The sequence below is a fragment of the Aspergillus multicolor genome (assembly GCF_047715735.1).
Source record: "Aspergillus multicolor strain CBS 133.54 unplaced genomic scaffold BDW74scaffold_53, whole genome shotgun sequence".
In the NCBI taxonomy this organism is placed as follows: Eukaryota; Fungi; Ascomycota; class Eurotiomycetes; order Eurotiales; family Aspergillaceae; genus Aspergillus; species Aspergillus multicolor.
Window position 1 is genome coordinate 87,885 of NW_027396004.1, and position 13,406 is coordinate 101,290.

Below are 13,406 nucleotides of genomic sequence, written 5' to 3' on the forward strand. Positions count from 1 at the left end.
GGCGGGCTGGGTCCAGGTCGAAACGATAGTTGAGTAAACGGTTTCCTCCACTTCGACTGTGGACACGACCGTGGTCGTGCTTGCTGGGAGAGTTGTTTCCGAGTAGGACGTGACTATCGAAGTCGATACCTCTGTGACGGTGGATGCTGGTATTGTGCTGATGGAGACGGAAATGGACGTTGTCGTGGTCGTTGAAGTCACCGTAATCGTTGGCTGGCTCGGACAGCGGGTTGTAGGACAGCCGCCTCCGCCCCCGCCTCCAGGCCGTTCAACGATGCTGGTGACGGTTTCAGTCTGAGTTGCTGTCTCGGTCTCCGGCGGAACAGCGGAGCATGATTGCGTGATATAACTGGTTGAAATATTCGGAGGGACAGCTGAACAACTCTCCGTGATATAGCTAGTTGAGATATCTGGTGGGACAGACGAGCAAGATTCCGTGATATAGCTGGTCGAGATATCAGGAGGGACAGACGAGCAACTTTCCGTGATATAGCTAGTGGAAGGGTCAGACGCCGAGCAGGTGTTGACCGTAGTTGTGGACCAAGAAGTCACAGCCGGCGGAGCTGGCGAGGCCGAGCAGCTTGTGACTGCCGGCGGCGCCGAGCAAGTGTTTTGGGTGACTGTGGTCGTTGACCAGCTCGTGACTGCCGGTGGCGCCGACCCTGCAGAGCATCCCGGGCTGGCAGATGTGGACGTCGTTGAGGTGACCGTGCTGCTTGTTTCGGTAGTAGTACTAATGCTTGTTTCCGATGTGCTAGTGCTGGAGCTTGTTTCCGCTGAAGTGCTCGATGAGCTGGAAGTAGTACTGCTGGAGCTGGAGGTCGTTTCTGTTGAAGTACTGGACGTGCTTGTCTCGGTACTAGAGGTAGTACTGCTCGAGCTAGTTTCTGCTGAAGTGCTGGATGAGCTTGTCTCAGTACTAGAGGTAGTGCTGCTGGAGCTAGTTTCTGTTGAAGTACTGGACGGGCTTGTCTCGGTACTAGAGGTAGTACTGCTCGAGCTGGTTTCCGTTGAAGTACTGGACGGGCTTGTCTCGGTACTAGAGGTAGTACTGCTCGAGCTAGTTTCTGCTGAAGTACTGGATGAGCTTGGCTCAGTACTAGAGGTAGTGCTGCTGGAGCTGGTTTCTGTTGAAGTGCTGGATGTGCTGGTCTCGGTACTAGAGGTACTAGTGCTCGTACTAGTACTAGTTTCGGAAGTCGATGTCGATGTCGATGTACTCGTCGGCGGTTCCACGGTCGTAGTAGTCGACGTCAGCTGCAAGCGTCAGTCCCAGTCAATGCCCCTGGAAGCCAAACGGAGGAGGGGATACGGTATGTACCGTGCAGGAGCAAGAAGTAATCGTCGCGGTCGAGGTCACATAAGTAGTAGAAACTCCACCGAGGGCATCGACAACCTGCCGTGGAATGACAGTGACACTTTCGTATACAAACTCATGATCATGATCAAGGTCAAGGTCCAGATCCCCAGAGCCCGCGGCCCCGTGTTCCCGATGCGCCCATACGAGCGCGGGCGCCGCCACGAGGAGAAAGCGAAAAGGGCTGAAACGCATGGCTGCGTTGGAACTGATAAGACCGGTATATTGTCTATCTCAAACGACAGTGAGATTGCGAATGCAGATGCCGCGCAGGGAACGAGGGAGTTGCGCCGCGCTACTCGTCAATTGGGGTGAACGAGTGTTCATGAGAACTGTCAGAGGAAAAGAGAGCGAGCATAAGATGAGACAGTTCCAAAAGGACGGGGAGGAGAAAGGGGGAGAACGACGAGGTCGGCGAGGAGGCGAAGTGTAGACAACAAAGAGAATGGGGTATCTTTGTTCGTTTGACGATGGACGGATCGGGCACGGGGACGATTCATGGTTATAAGAGCCATGGCGGAAATGGAGGGAGCAAGCAAGGCTGGAACGAGAGGGGAGAGGCTCAGAGGCTCAGAGGCTCTGGGGGTGGGGGAGGGAGAGTGAGACATGAGAGCACGGGCAGGGACGATACGTGGCTGCTGCAGACTACTTCGTATGCGAGCTGCAAGGCTGCGGAAGGAAAGCAGGTCAGGCTCGGACTAGAGTGCTTGTCGAGCTGGCGGATGTCCGCGAAGGCAGGGATAGCGCGGGCTAGCGATTAGCTGCAGATTGGCACGTCAAGAAAGGCCGTGCCTCTTCAGGAGGCTTGAAGAGAAGAGAAGGTTCGTTAGGGCGCTGATCAGCGTGTCAGCATTGACCTGGACAGACTCGAGTGAACTGCTTCGCAAGAGCTATTCTCATTGAGGCTGAGTCCGTGGAACGCGACACAACAGCGTGAGTGGCAGCAAGGCCGCAACCCCATGTCGGTCTAGCGTTATTCTGGTTACATTGCAGGGTGCACCGGCCGTGACTGGCTGCGAGTGGCTGCAAGGGTGCAAATCCTGTGCTCAGACGACAACCCCGCCTCGTGTTCTTGGTAAATGGCTTGGTGTGCCCCCATTCCGGACAGGCCATGAATACGATGCCGCCCGCCGCTCACTCGCCCAGACGCAGACCCAATTGCGACCAAGGGCGTGGCACCTGCTTACCGGACAAAGCCAGCGTCCCTGTTCCATGAATCACTGCGCCTCCCAAGTCGGCGTCGACGGAGCGAATAGCCTCCGAATCGCAGCGGTCGCCTTCTTTGTCCCCCTTCGTCGAGCCCGTCACACAGAGTCTCAGCCCGGCAAAGAACGCAGCGACTGCCGCGATCGAAAAGGGACGACCGGCGACTGCGACTCTGTCGATATTATGCGGGCGATGAATATCTCTGAACTTCAATGACCATGCTGCGAGATTTCGGACTGGCTGCGCTGGCCGTCGCTGCGGCGGTTGGGCGAGTGCAGGCGCAGGGCGATGTCTTGAACCAGATCAACAGCTCGATTTGCACATGGGGGCAGCTGCGCGCGGCTGTCATTCGCGACACCGTCTATCTCGATGGAGGGTACCTGGTGTACCAAAGGTAAGAGCAACCAGATCAGGCCGTCCATCTCGCAAACTGCTAACCCCAGCAGAGGCTTCTCGAACGGACAAGTCCAGGTGAACAGCGACGACAACGCAGAAGGCCTCGTCTACAGACTGCCTCTCTCCTCGACGTTCAACACCTCCTCCGACAACCTCACCGCGTTGTTCAGTACCTTCGAAAAAGGCGGCGGCATCGCGGGCAACCTGGCGCCGACCTACCACGACGGGGTAATGTGGGCCAACGACAACATGTTCTATCTTTACGGGTGAGACTCTGTCCTGCTGCCCCAGTCGGCTCCTCTAACCACCTCGCAGAGGCCTGCTGGAAAACACGGACGCCACCGACAGCCCGCCCGCGAATACGGTCCTCGCATACGAGCGCTACCAGTACGGCGCCCAGCGCAGCGAGTGGGAGCCCCGATTCGTGAGCAGCAACCTCGACGACGGGGTAACTCGGTTCATCACGGCAGGCGCAGGCGTGTCCGCACCGAGCGAGAACATGGGGTTCTATGTGAGCGGGATGCGTTCGCCGGACTGGGGCCCGATCTGGGACAACGAGACGGCGACGAACGTGTCGCAGGGCATGATCACGATCGACATGTCGGAGATGGAGAACGCGGTGTTTGCCAATGTCTCGCTTCCTGCGGAGGTAGCTGGACGCGCGAATGGCGAGGCCGTGTGGCTTCCGGTCGCGGAAAAGGGTGCCGTCGTGTTGATTGGCGGCGTCACAGAGCCGGAGAACATCTACTCGGCTGGATTGACGGATGCGCAGGTGGCGGAGAGCGAGCGCCAGAGCCCGTCCTTTATGCGAACGGTGTCGGTGTATGATGTTGCGGGCGATCGATGGTGAGAATCTTCCCAAGGCCTCGTCCCCAAGGTCCCCAAGGTCCCCATTGCATTGCTGACTCAGCAACAAACAGGTTCAACCAGAACACGACCGGCGACATCCCCCCGCAACTGACGGCTTTCTGCTCCGTCTATGCCAGTGCAGCAGATGGGTCTTCCCACAGTATTTATATCTACGGCGGGTATGATGGTCTGGACCCGCGGAACCAGTCGTCCGACGACGTCTATGTCCTCTCCGTACCCGCCTTCGAATGGGTCCAGCTGTACAGCGGGAATGGCACTGCCCACGGGCGCAAAGAACACAAATGCGTCAAGCCGTATCCAGACAAAATGCTGGTTCTCGGGGGCGTGCAAGTCGGAGGCCGAAGTCCATGCGTCGAGATGATCCGCGTGTTCAACCTGAACACCGGCCGATTCCAGGATAAATACGACCCAGAAGACTGGGACCAGTACGCCGTGCCTGAACTGGTTATCGGGAGAATTGGCGGAGAGTAAGGCACTTTGAACTGTATCTGAGTTATATAGACTAACAAAGACAGTGCAAGCGGCAGCGCAACAAAAACCTCCCCAGACGCCTGGACAACAACCTCTCTGTCCGACATCTTCAACGCCAAATACACAAAGACCATAGAAACCTACTACCCCTACAAAAACACCGGCAACACCAGCACAACCTCCGTCCCGTCAGGCGGGGGCGGCTCCTCCTTCCCGGGCTGGGCCGGCGCGATCATCGGCGTCGTGCTGGGTCTCGCACTGCTAGCGGGCCTCCTCGCATTCTGGTTCCTGCGCCGCCGCAAGCGCAAGGGGTCGCGGCGCGGCAGCGAAATGAGCCGCGGCTCCCGCGTCATGAACTGGATGAATGCGGCTGGGGCGTTTGCGCCGCCGGGTCCCAAGGATCCCGATATCAGCACGACTGTGTCTGGCGGGTTCACGAATGCGGGGGAGAGCACGGGGGCCGCGAGTGAGGGGGCTACAACTGCGGTGGCGAGTCGGACGACGGCGGAGGCGGGTGGGGATCCGGTTTATGAGATGCATGGTATGTTGCTTCCCTAACGGGTATAAATTTGGGTATCAATGGGTGTGGTGTTAACTGTACCAGGCCACAGCGCAGCTCACGCCGTCGAGCTCCCGACCTCCTACAACGAAGGCAACATCGCGTCCTCACCGGCCATGAGCATACCGCTTGGGTACGGCTCGCCCGTATCCCCCGAAGTCCCGCAGGAGAAAGAAGGCGACACGCCGGTGCGGCCGACGCACACGCGCAATGTATCCAGTCTGTCGAGTGTGCAGTCGTACAGCCCCGTTATTGAAGAGGGCCGGGCGCAGCGACCGCAGTATGTGTCTGGTGTGTCGGAGGCGAGTATTAGTTCGGCCGGGACCAATACGAGGCTGGAGAGTGCATTGGGGTATAGGGGATTGGGGCTCGAGGATATTCCCGATACGGAGGGGCATACGGGACTTGAGGGGGAGGGGTTAGTGGGTGAGACTGGGCATGGGCATCGGCGTACGGAGCTTGAGGGGAGTCTGGCAAATGGGGATGGGGATGACACTGTGAATGGGACGGAGAGGACGACATCGAATAATAATCTTTGATAATAGCGATAGTACTAGGTAGTGTTTAATGCATGGGACTGAGTTATATAAAAAGTAATTAATAGTTAAATATATCCTGTTTATGACTAAGTGCATATCGCCACTGCATCGCCATGACGGCCACTCACGGGAATGTTCCTGGCGAATCCCCGCACCTCGATCTTCGGCCTTCGATCCCTCCCCTCCCAGCCAAAGAACCATCCCAAACATCCATCAACCCATTATGGCCCAAAAGATCCCAGCCTCAGATCCATACTACAATCTAGGCCCCTACACCCTGACAATCAGCACATCCATCCCCTCCGCGCAGATATGGTTTACGCGGGGCCTCACCTGGCTGTATTCCTTCAACCACCCCGAAGCAGCACGATGCTTCCGACAAGCCATCCTCCACAATTCCTCCTGTGCAATGGCGCACTGGGGCCTCGCATACGCCGTTGGACCGAATTATAATAAACCCTGGGAGCGCTTCGACGCTCGCGACCGGGCGGCGAGTGCTAAAATTGGATACGAGGCCGCGCGACAGGCTAAAGTTGCGGCTGAGAAGTCGTACGAAGACGAGGCTGGGGGGCATGTGCAAAGTGAGATTAAAGTGACAGCGTGGGAACGGGCTGTCATCGACGCCATGCAGAGCCGTTTTGAGCACGGGCGGCCGCCGAGGGAGCCGGGGGTCGTCAATGCGCGGTATGCGGGTGCTATGGGGAAGGTTTATGAGGTATTTCGACACGACGAAAATGACGCCGTAGCGCTCGAGGTCGCGGTCCTTTACGCCGACGCATTGATGAACATGACACCCTGGGCACTGTGGGACCTTGAGACAGGAAAAGCCGCGAAGAATGCGCCCACGGCGCTCGTCGGGTCTGTCCTCGAGAGCGCACTGACTCTACCGGGCGCCATTAAACACCCGGGCTTACTCCATCTATATATTCACTACATCGAGATGAGTCCGACGCCAGAGAAGGGGTTAAAGGTTGCGGATCAACTGCGCGGCCTCGTACCCGACGCCGGACATATCCACCACATGCCGACGCACCTCGATATTCTTGTGGGGGATTGGCAGCGCAGTATACAGAGTAATCTGAACGCGACGCTCGCGGACGAGCGGTATATATCGCGATGCGAGGCTGGAAGAGGAGAGTATAACCTATATACATTCTACCGACTACATAACTACCATTCTCTAATATACGCAGCGATGTTCGCAGGACAGAAGAAGACGGCGCTTGAAGCGGTGGGCCGAATGGAGAAGAGCGTGCATGACTGGAAAGCTGTACTAAGTATCAGCTCTCCGCCAATGGCAGATTGGCTTGAGAACTTCCTAGGGACGCGCGTGCATGCCCTTATCCGGTTCGGATTGTGGGATGAGCTGCTTGAATTGCATCTTCCGGCGCAAGAAGATCGCGATCTCCTTTGCGTGACGACCGCAACGACACATTACGGTCGCGCGCTTGCTCGCGCAGCGACGGGGGATGTCGCCGCCGCAAGGAGAGAAAAGTCCCACTTCGAGACTGCGACATCGCGCGTCCCCTCATCCCGTCGCGCATATAATAGCAAAGCCCTCGACATCCTGTCTGTAGCATCGTCCATGCTATCCGGCGAAATTGCCTATCGAGAACAAAACCTCGACGCCGCCTGGAAATATCTCCGGGAAGCAGTGGCACTTGACGACAGTCTTCCCTACAGCGAACCCTGGGCATGGATGCAACCCGCTCGCCATGCCTACGCGGCGCTGTTGCTCGAGCAGGGGTACGTCCGTGAGGCTGCGGTGGAATACAGGGCTGATCTTGGATATGATGCATCGTTAATCCGGCCACGGCGGCATCCGAAGAATGTATGGGCGTTGGCTGGGTATCATGGATGTTTGAGGAGAGTTGGAAAAAGCGAAAGTGAAGAGGGCAGGGGGGTTGAACGGGAGCTGGAAGAGGCGCTGGGGACGGCGGATGTTAGGGTTGCCGCGAGTTGTTTTTGTGCATTGGATACAGTTGGGGGTTTGAATCAACGGGGTCAAACATGTGAGAATACCCTAGAAGGGTGTAGAGATAGGGATAGCCGGTTGTAGATTCGAGCCTCACAATATTATGGTCATGGGGTGTTCACCGGGGCCCTTCATGAGTGTTGGCATTGGAGGATATATCTCCGACAAGGGGATTCGAGGCATGATACACTGTCCTGCGCAAGGAACGAGGACCGAAAGATTAGATTATGATTCCTCGACACCATCATCGAGTGTGAATTGAGGACCGATGTCAGCTCCTTCAAATATTCCGCAGCAGAGGCTGATGGGCGGCCTTGGTGGAACTGGGAACGTATCTAACGATTCTCCCCCGTCTACCCTACCTGAACAAATCTAGGTCGAAGTCACCGGGCGTCGAACAGCTGGGGCTACTAGCAGGGACCAGGATTAATGCAGGATAAATATGAATCATCTCATGACTAGGAGAATTACTTTCCTATCTATATATATATCCAACCGTTCCTATACAAACAGAATGTTTGAGGGACAAAACCGACAGGAAAAGGCTATTTGAGATATTTTAAATATAGACCCTCGTTGTTTGATATCCATTGAACTTGGTGAGCGTGTCTAGGTTCACCGTTATTATTGCAATTGCACGAACTGAAGTCCGAGATATTATCCACCAGCATTGAAATCGCTGGCCGGCTTCGCTTCAAGCCGATATAGACTGAAGGAGCCCAGACAACAAGATGCAGAGCTACCTAAGTATTCTAGCCTCTGGCTTTGGTTCCTATCAGCTAACCTGAGCACTTGGGGACATCGCTGACTGGTTGGCCTGGTTCAGGGTTGGAACCGTCCATATTTGAACGCAACTGAAGACGCATCTGCCAGCGCGGACAGGGCCATTTTCAACGCGACTGCACTTCAAGGAACAACGAATCTTTCAAGCAGTCGGAATCTCAAGAACCGGTCTTTGGAATGGTGCTGTGGATGCCACGGTGTTCTATGTTAGGGCTAACCGTTTACTTTTACATAGCTATATATATAGAATGGGGACTCCCAGAGTGCGCAAGAAATCGATGTTCTTGCCGTCCCAGGGCCACCAGGGTCAGATATGCAAATTGTAGTCCTAGGGCTGCAAACCTGATCGTACTTTCAGGTACGTGCGAATGCCGTACTACCGTAGGTACGGTGTTGGCCCAACGCCCACTAGCCAGCCCTAAACCTCCCTCGTTCCAGTCCCAGTCCCAGTCCCAGCCCTTTCCTTCCCCTCAACAACAGCGGCCCCCTCCAGCTGGTCCGGACTCGCGACCCTTCCAGCGCCCCTTGCATCTACATCCAACGCCAAAGCTCTAGCCTTTCTATCCCCCCGTCGAACCAGCACCCAACTTGCCAAAATCCCAGATATAGCCACACAAAGAAACACCAGACAGATGATATACGACACACGATAACTGGGTCCAAAGCGGGAATTATAGACATGCGGGCCACAGATCCCACTAAACTGAGCCATCGCATTCGTCAGCCCAATCCCGATCCCAGCTGCGACTGTGCCATCCAGCGCGCGGATCCGCTCGGGCCATATGACGGGGTATGCGGAGCCTGCGCAGGCGGTGGCGACGATGAGCGCAATGTACTTCACGATCGCGTTGGGGACTGTTATCAGGATTATATAGCAGATTATGATTGTGCTTTCGACTGAGGTGTTGTTAGTGAGGGATTGCTGTTTGGATGGGAGAGGATTTGGTTTAGGGCTTAGGGTTAGGGGGTAGGAGTAGACGTACTCGCCACCGCGGTCGTCCACGGCCGTATCCATTTCCGGTGCAGGCAGTAGCCCATTGTATTGAGAAAGAGGAAGCAGGCGACATATGGCGGCTGGAATAGTCAGCAACCGTCCCATCCGAGTACACTTCAGGATATACAATAAGACCAGGGTGTAGAAGACGTGCATACAATATTCATCAACTGCGACTTGGCGGTCGTCGTGAACCCAAGCTCATATATCACCGTGGGCAGCGCATAATTCACCCCGAACCCGCCAATTCCGTGTCCGATCCAGTAGATCGAGAACGTATACACCGTCGAACTGCGAAAGAGTGCCTTGATATTGTCCCAGCTCCACGCGCTATCCTTCCCCTTTGGGGCGCTGTTGCTTAGGCGGGAGCAAACCCACTCGCGTTCCTCGGGCGTAAGCATCTTCGCTGTCTCGGGGTAGTCTGGCGCCCAGAGGGCCACGAAGGCAAGCAGGATGGCCGGGAGGCCCTCAAGAATAAAAAGCCAGCGCCACCCAGAGAGCCCACCAACGCGATTCATGAAGCTGATGGCATACGCGAGGAGACCACTCAGTGCACTGGAAAGCTGGCCAAGCGAGTAAAACAGCGCAACACGCCACGGCATCTCAGAGGGTTTATACCAGAAGGCCATGTGGTATAGAACGGACGGGTAAAAGCCCGCCTCCGCAAGCCCAATTGCAAACCGCACGCACATCATGCCCGCAAAATTCTGCGCCGCCCCAGACGCCGTTGCGCAAATTCCCCACGCAAGTATGAGGATGAACATCCACCGGCTCGGCGTGACCTTTTTCAGCAGGAGCGTGTTCGTCGGCTCGAAGAGCATGTAGCTGTAGCTGAAGATGGACTGGGACCAGGACCATTGGGAAGGGGAGAAGCCGAGCTCGGATTTTATCCCGTTGCCGGCTTCGAGGTTTATTATGGCAGCGTTGGCGTAGTTTCCTATGATCAACAAAGAAAGGACGTGTTAGTTGGAGACTGCGTTTTGGGGGATGGAGAGGTATGAGGGGTGGTGGTACCTGAGTCAATCACGCGAAAAATGTAGACGAAGGAGTAGAAGCCCACGAGCCAGAGGTCGATTTTGCGCATGACGCGCTTTTCAAAAGTGGCATCATACTTGGACTCGCGGATGTTGGCATCTTCTGGGATCCCGGAAAGAGAAGGAGATATGTTGGAGGGCGTGGTAGAGACATTGGGCTGGCCCTTTTCGGACACCTTTTCGGGCGTCTTTTTAGACAATCTCGAAGAGGTAGACGACATCGCAAAGGTGTCCTACCGACGGAAACTCACAGAACAGGTCGTTTTAAACGGCTTATATAGCGCCATCCATCATTTCCATGCTCCGCGGAGTAGCATCTGGCACTGAGAGGACCGCGGTCACACCATGATAGAGACAATCACGGCATCGGGGTATCTTGATGATGGCAGTGTTTTGGAGACGTCCATCGGCGATTAGCTCCCAAAGTGCTGAAAGCTATCGCCGATATTCATATTCATCATTTTATGCAGGAATGGTGGGATAGAATTCCTGCCGTGGCGCGATCATACCTAGTTGTTGCCAGCGCCATATACCGCAGATGTCGAGGGCGTTGATACTAGAGGTGAAACAAAAGCCGGTCACTTCATGAATCCTGGCCAACGCCAGATGTTTGAGTAGGCCTGTCCGTATTTTACAGACTTCCATAGTACTATATGGTATACTCAAGCTCTGCTATCAGGGTGTGGCGCTTATCACGTCTTCAGCCGAGTCAAGCTTCGTGGCCGCTGTCTGGCCAGATATCACGCAATCCACGACGAGAATGATCCTCAGCACAACCCCGCTTTGAACAGAAAGAAACAGAGTATCTCCAACGAAAATCATGACTAGCATTTATCGCGTCAAATGCGGAGTTAACGTTGGAGGTGTGCAGGAAACATTGGAAGGGGCGACCTGGGTATAAAGACCCCATCTTCGTCATGAGCATACCCCGATTACAAACTTCTGGGCATCCCCTCGACATTTCAGCCATCGGTACCTATCTCGGTAGTTCTGACTCGTTCTAATCTATCAACCATCATCATGGCCCCCTCCGCCGTCCAGGAACCCACCCCCACAGAACCCATCCAAGTAAAATCCTGGTCGCGCCCCCCTCCAACCTCAGAGGAACTCGACTGGGCCCCCCTCGCCAAGATCGACCTCTCGCGCTTTGATGAGCCCGGTGGGAAGCAAGCTCTCGCGGCCCAACTCTACGACGCCCTTACGAACGTCGGGTTCTGGGTCGTCGTCGGCCATGGCATCGATGACGAGCGCGTGCTGCGGCAGTTCAGCTTTGGCGACGCCTTCTTCAAACAGCCACTGGAAGAGAAACGCGTCTTTCCCTGTAATTTCGCACAGGGAGAGTACTTTGGCTATCGCGAGAATGAGCGGTGGGTGGGGGATACGGAGGTGAAGGATAACGTGGAGATGGTGCGCTACCATACCATTACCATTGCCACAACACTCTAAGCATTAACCGTGTTGAAAGAGAGCTAATGCATATGTTGTATGTAGCTGAACATTCCCAAAGACATCCCCCAATGGTCTCACCTCCCGCAGCACCGCCTGGTACAAGAGAACTACACCGAGATCGCCTCCTTCCACCGCGAGCTCTTCGACAAAGTCGCGCGCAAACTCTTCATCCTCATGTCCATCATCCTCGAACTCCCGGAGACCTTCCTCGCAGACGCACATGCCTACGAAAAGCGCTCGGACGATCATCTGCGGTACATGCTGTATAATGTCCGGACCCAGGAAGAGTGGGATAAGGCGCAGGCGTACACGAAGGGCGGACACACGGACTTCGGGAGCCTGACGCTTCTCTTCTCGCAGCACGTTGCGGGTCTGCAGATAAGAACGAATGAAGGGGGCTGGAAGTGGGTCAAGCCCGTGGAGGGCGGGATTACCTGTAATGCGGCGGATACGTTGAGTTTCTTGACGAAGGGTCAGCCTCCATCATGATGTTTTCCTCTAATTCCAAGTTCTATGCGAGCGAGGACTAACGCGGTTGTGTGTGCGCAGGCTTCATCAAATCAACCATCCACCGCGTCGTCACACCACCCAAGGACCAGCTGGACATTGCGCGGTTGGGTCTGCTCTACTTTGTGCGTCCGGGCGATAGCACGGCCATGAAGGCCGTGCCGTCACCGCTACTCGATAGACTGGGCTTGCTGAGCGACGAAGATAAGGATGATAATGCCCCTGCTGCCACGGGAACAGAGTATGTAAGGGCGAGGGTCAAGGACGTGCATTATAAGAAGGTAATTGATCGGCGCGAGGGCACGCAGTTTTCGTTCAAGGGGTTGAAGGTTGAGAACTATTATGCTTGAGCTTTGAAGATTAATTAGATTGAATGGATGGATGGATTATGGTACCATATGTTATGGGACTGGGGTTTGCTTGGGGCTTGTAGGGTTTAGGTGGGTAGGGCGATACAGAGGCTCGTGGAACTGGGAAACCCATTTACTGAACAGACGTTCCAAGAGAAGTACAATTGATATCGAACTGTAAATATCAATTTGTCAGGGAAGCATAAGACGCTCGTGTTGTGTTGGTGTGGGTGATACCTGGAGATTGATCATAGAAGGTGAAGCCATGTGAGATGGAAGCAAAATGGTTGGCTCTTTTCTACTATCCCTGCTTCCCTTCAGGTTACTCCTCAGCTTGCATATATTATTATAGTATCAGCAGCAGTTACAAGGTGAATCTAAACCCTAACGTGAGTGGGCAGGGGTAATGAATTATGGTAATCTATATAGCACCACCACTGCCTTGGCTCCTCTTTACTAGTCTTCTTCCATAACTATAGCAGCCCTATTATAGTGCATTGTGTAAAGTTTATTTTAGTATATAGTGCTACCTCTTAATAAAACAAATAGCAGATTTTAGGCATAAAACATGCATTAATACTAGTAAATAAAGTAATATAAAATATTTATATTGTACAAGCTATGATATGGAATGAGTGAGACAATCCTTATTCAGAGGTAAAGACAGCTAGCTATATAAACTATAAAAATGACTAACCTTGACCATAATGGGCAGAGAAAAAACACACACACAACATAGTGCAATCGCGAGCAACTCAAAACAAATAGAAACACTCTTGAACAGCTTCAATGCTAAATACTCACTCAGAGCCCGGAATTCCATCTCACAATATGGCAAGAACCATACCGCTCGCCCTAATACTATAACTCGTCCCCAGACCAGCCGTCGTCGCAATCGCTGCAGTAGGACCAATGG

General features: G+C 54.5%; 4 protein-coding genes across 4 annotated transcripts; 3 read left to right on the plus strand and 1 right to left on the minus strand.

The window, feature by feature from the left end:
* Positions 1-2,781: 2,781 nt before the first annotated feature.
* BDW74DRAFT_183957 (uncharacterized protein) lies at positions 2,782-5,398 on the plus strand (the record flags this gene model as incomplete). Its single annotated transcript, XM_073730659.1, has 6 exons — positions 2,782-2,957; positions 3,010-3,225; positions 3,275-3,805; positions 3,880-4,296; positions 4,345-4,841; positions 4,905-5,398. The coding sequence occupies 6 exons, from the start codon at positions 2,782-2,784 to the stop codon at positions 5,396-5,398; spliced, it is 2,331 nt and encodes a 776-aa protein (XP_073577941.1).
* Positions 5,399-5,621: 223 nt separating this feature from the next.
* BDW74DRAFT_189484 (uncharacterized protein) lies at positions 5,622-7,457 on the plus strand (the record flags this gene model as incomplete). Its single annotated transcript, XM_073731983.1, has 2 exons — positions 5,622-5,947; positions 5,981-7,457. 2 exons carry the CDS (start codon positions 5,622-5,624, stop codon positions 7,455-7,457), a joined length of 1,803 nt encoding a protein of 600 aa, XP_073577942.1.
* A 1,169-nt stretch (positions 7,458-8,626) lies between these two features.
* BDW74DRAFT_171679 (uncharacterized protein) lies at positions 8,627-10,405 on the minus strand (the record flags this gene model as incomplete). Its single annotated transcript, XM_073727352.1, has 5 exons — positions 8,627-8,680; positions 8,734-9,053; positions 9,140-9,230; positions 9,309-10,087; positions 10,165-10,405. 5 exons carry the CDS (start codon positions 10,403-10,405, stop codon positions 8,627-8,629), a joined length of 1,485 nt encoding a protein of 494 aa, XP_073577943.1.
* Positions 10,406-11,204: 799 nt separating this feature from the next.
* Positions 11,205-12,490, plus strand: BDW74DRAFT_183960 (uncharacterized protein; the record flags this gene model as incomplete). Its single annotated transcript, XM_073730660.1, has 3 exons — positions 11,205-11,591; positions 11,676-12,105; positions 12,183-12,490. 3 exons carry the CDS (start codon positions 11,205-11,207, stop codon positions 12,488-12,490), a joined length of 1,125 nt encoding a protein of 374 aa, XP_073577944.1.
* Between the last annotated feature and the right edge of the window lie 916 nt (positions 12,491-13,406).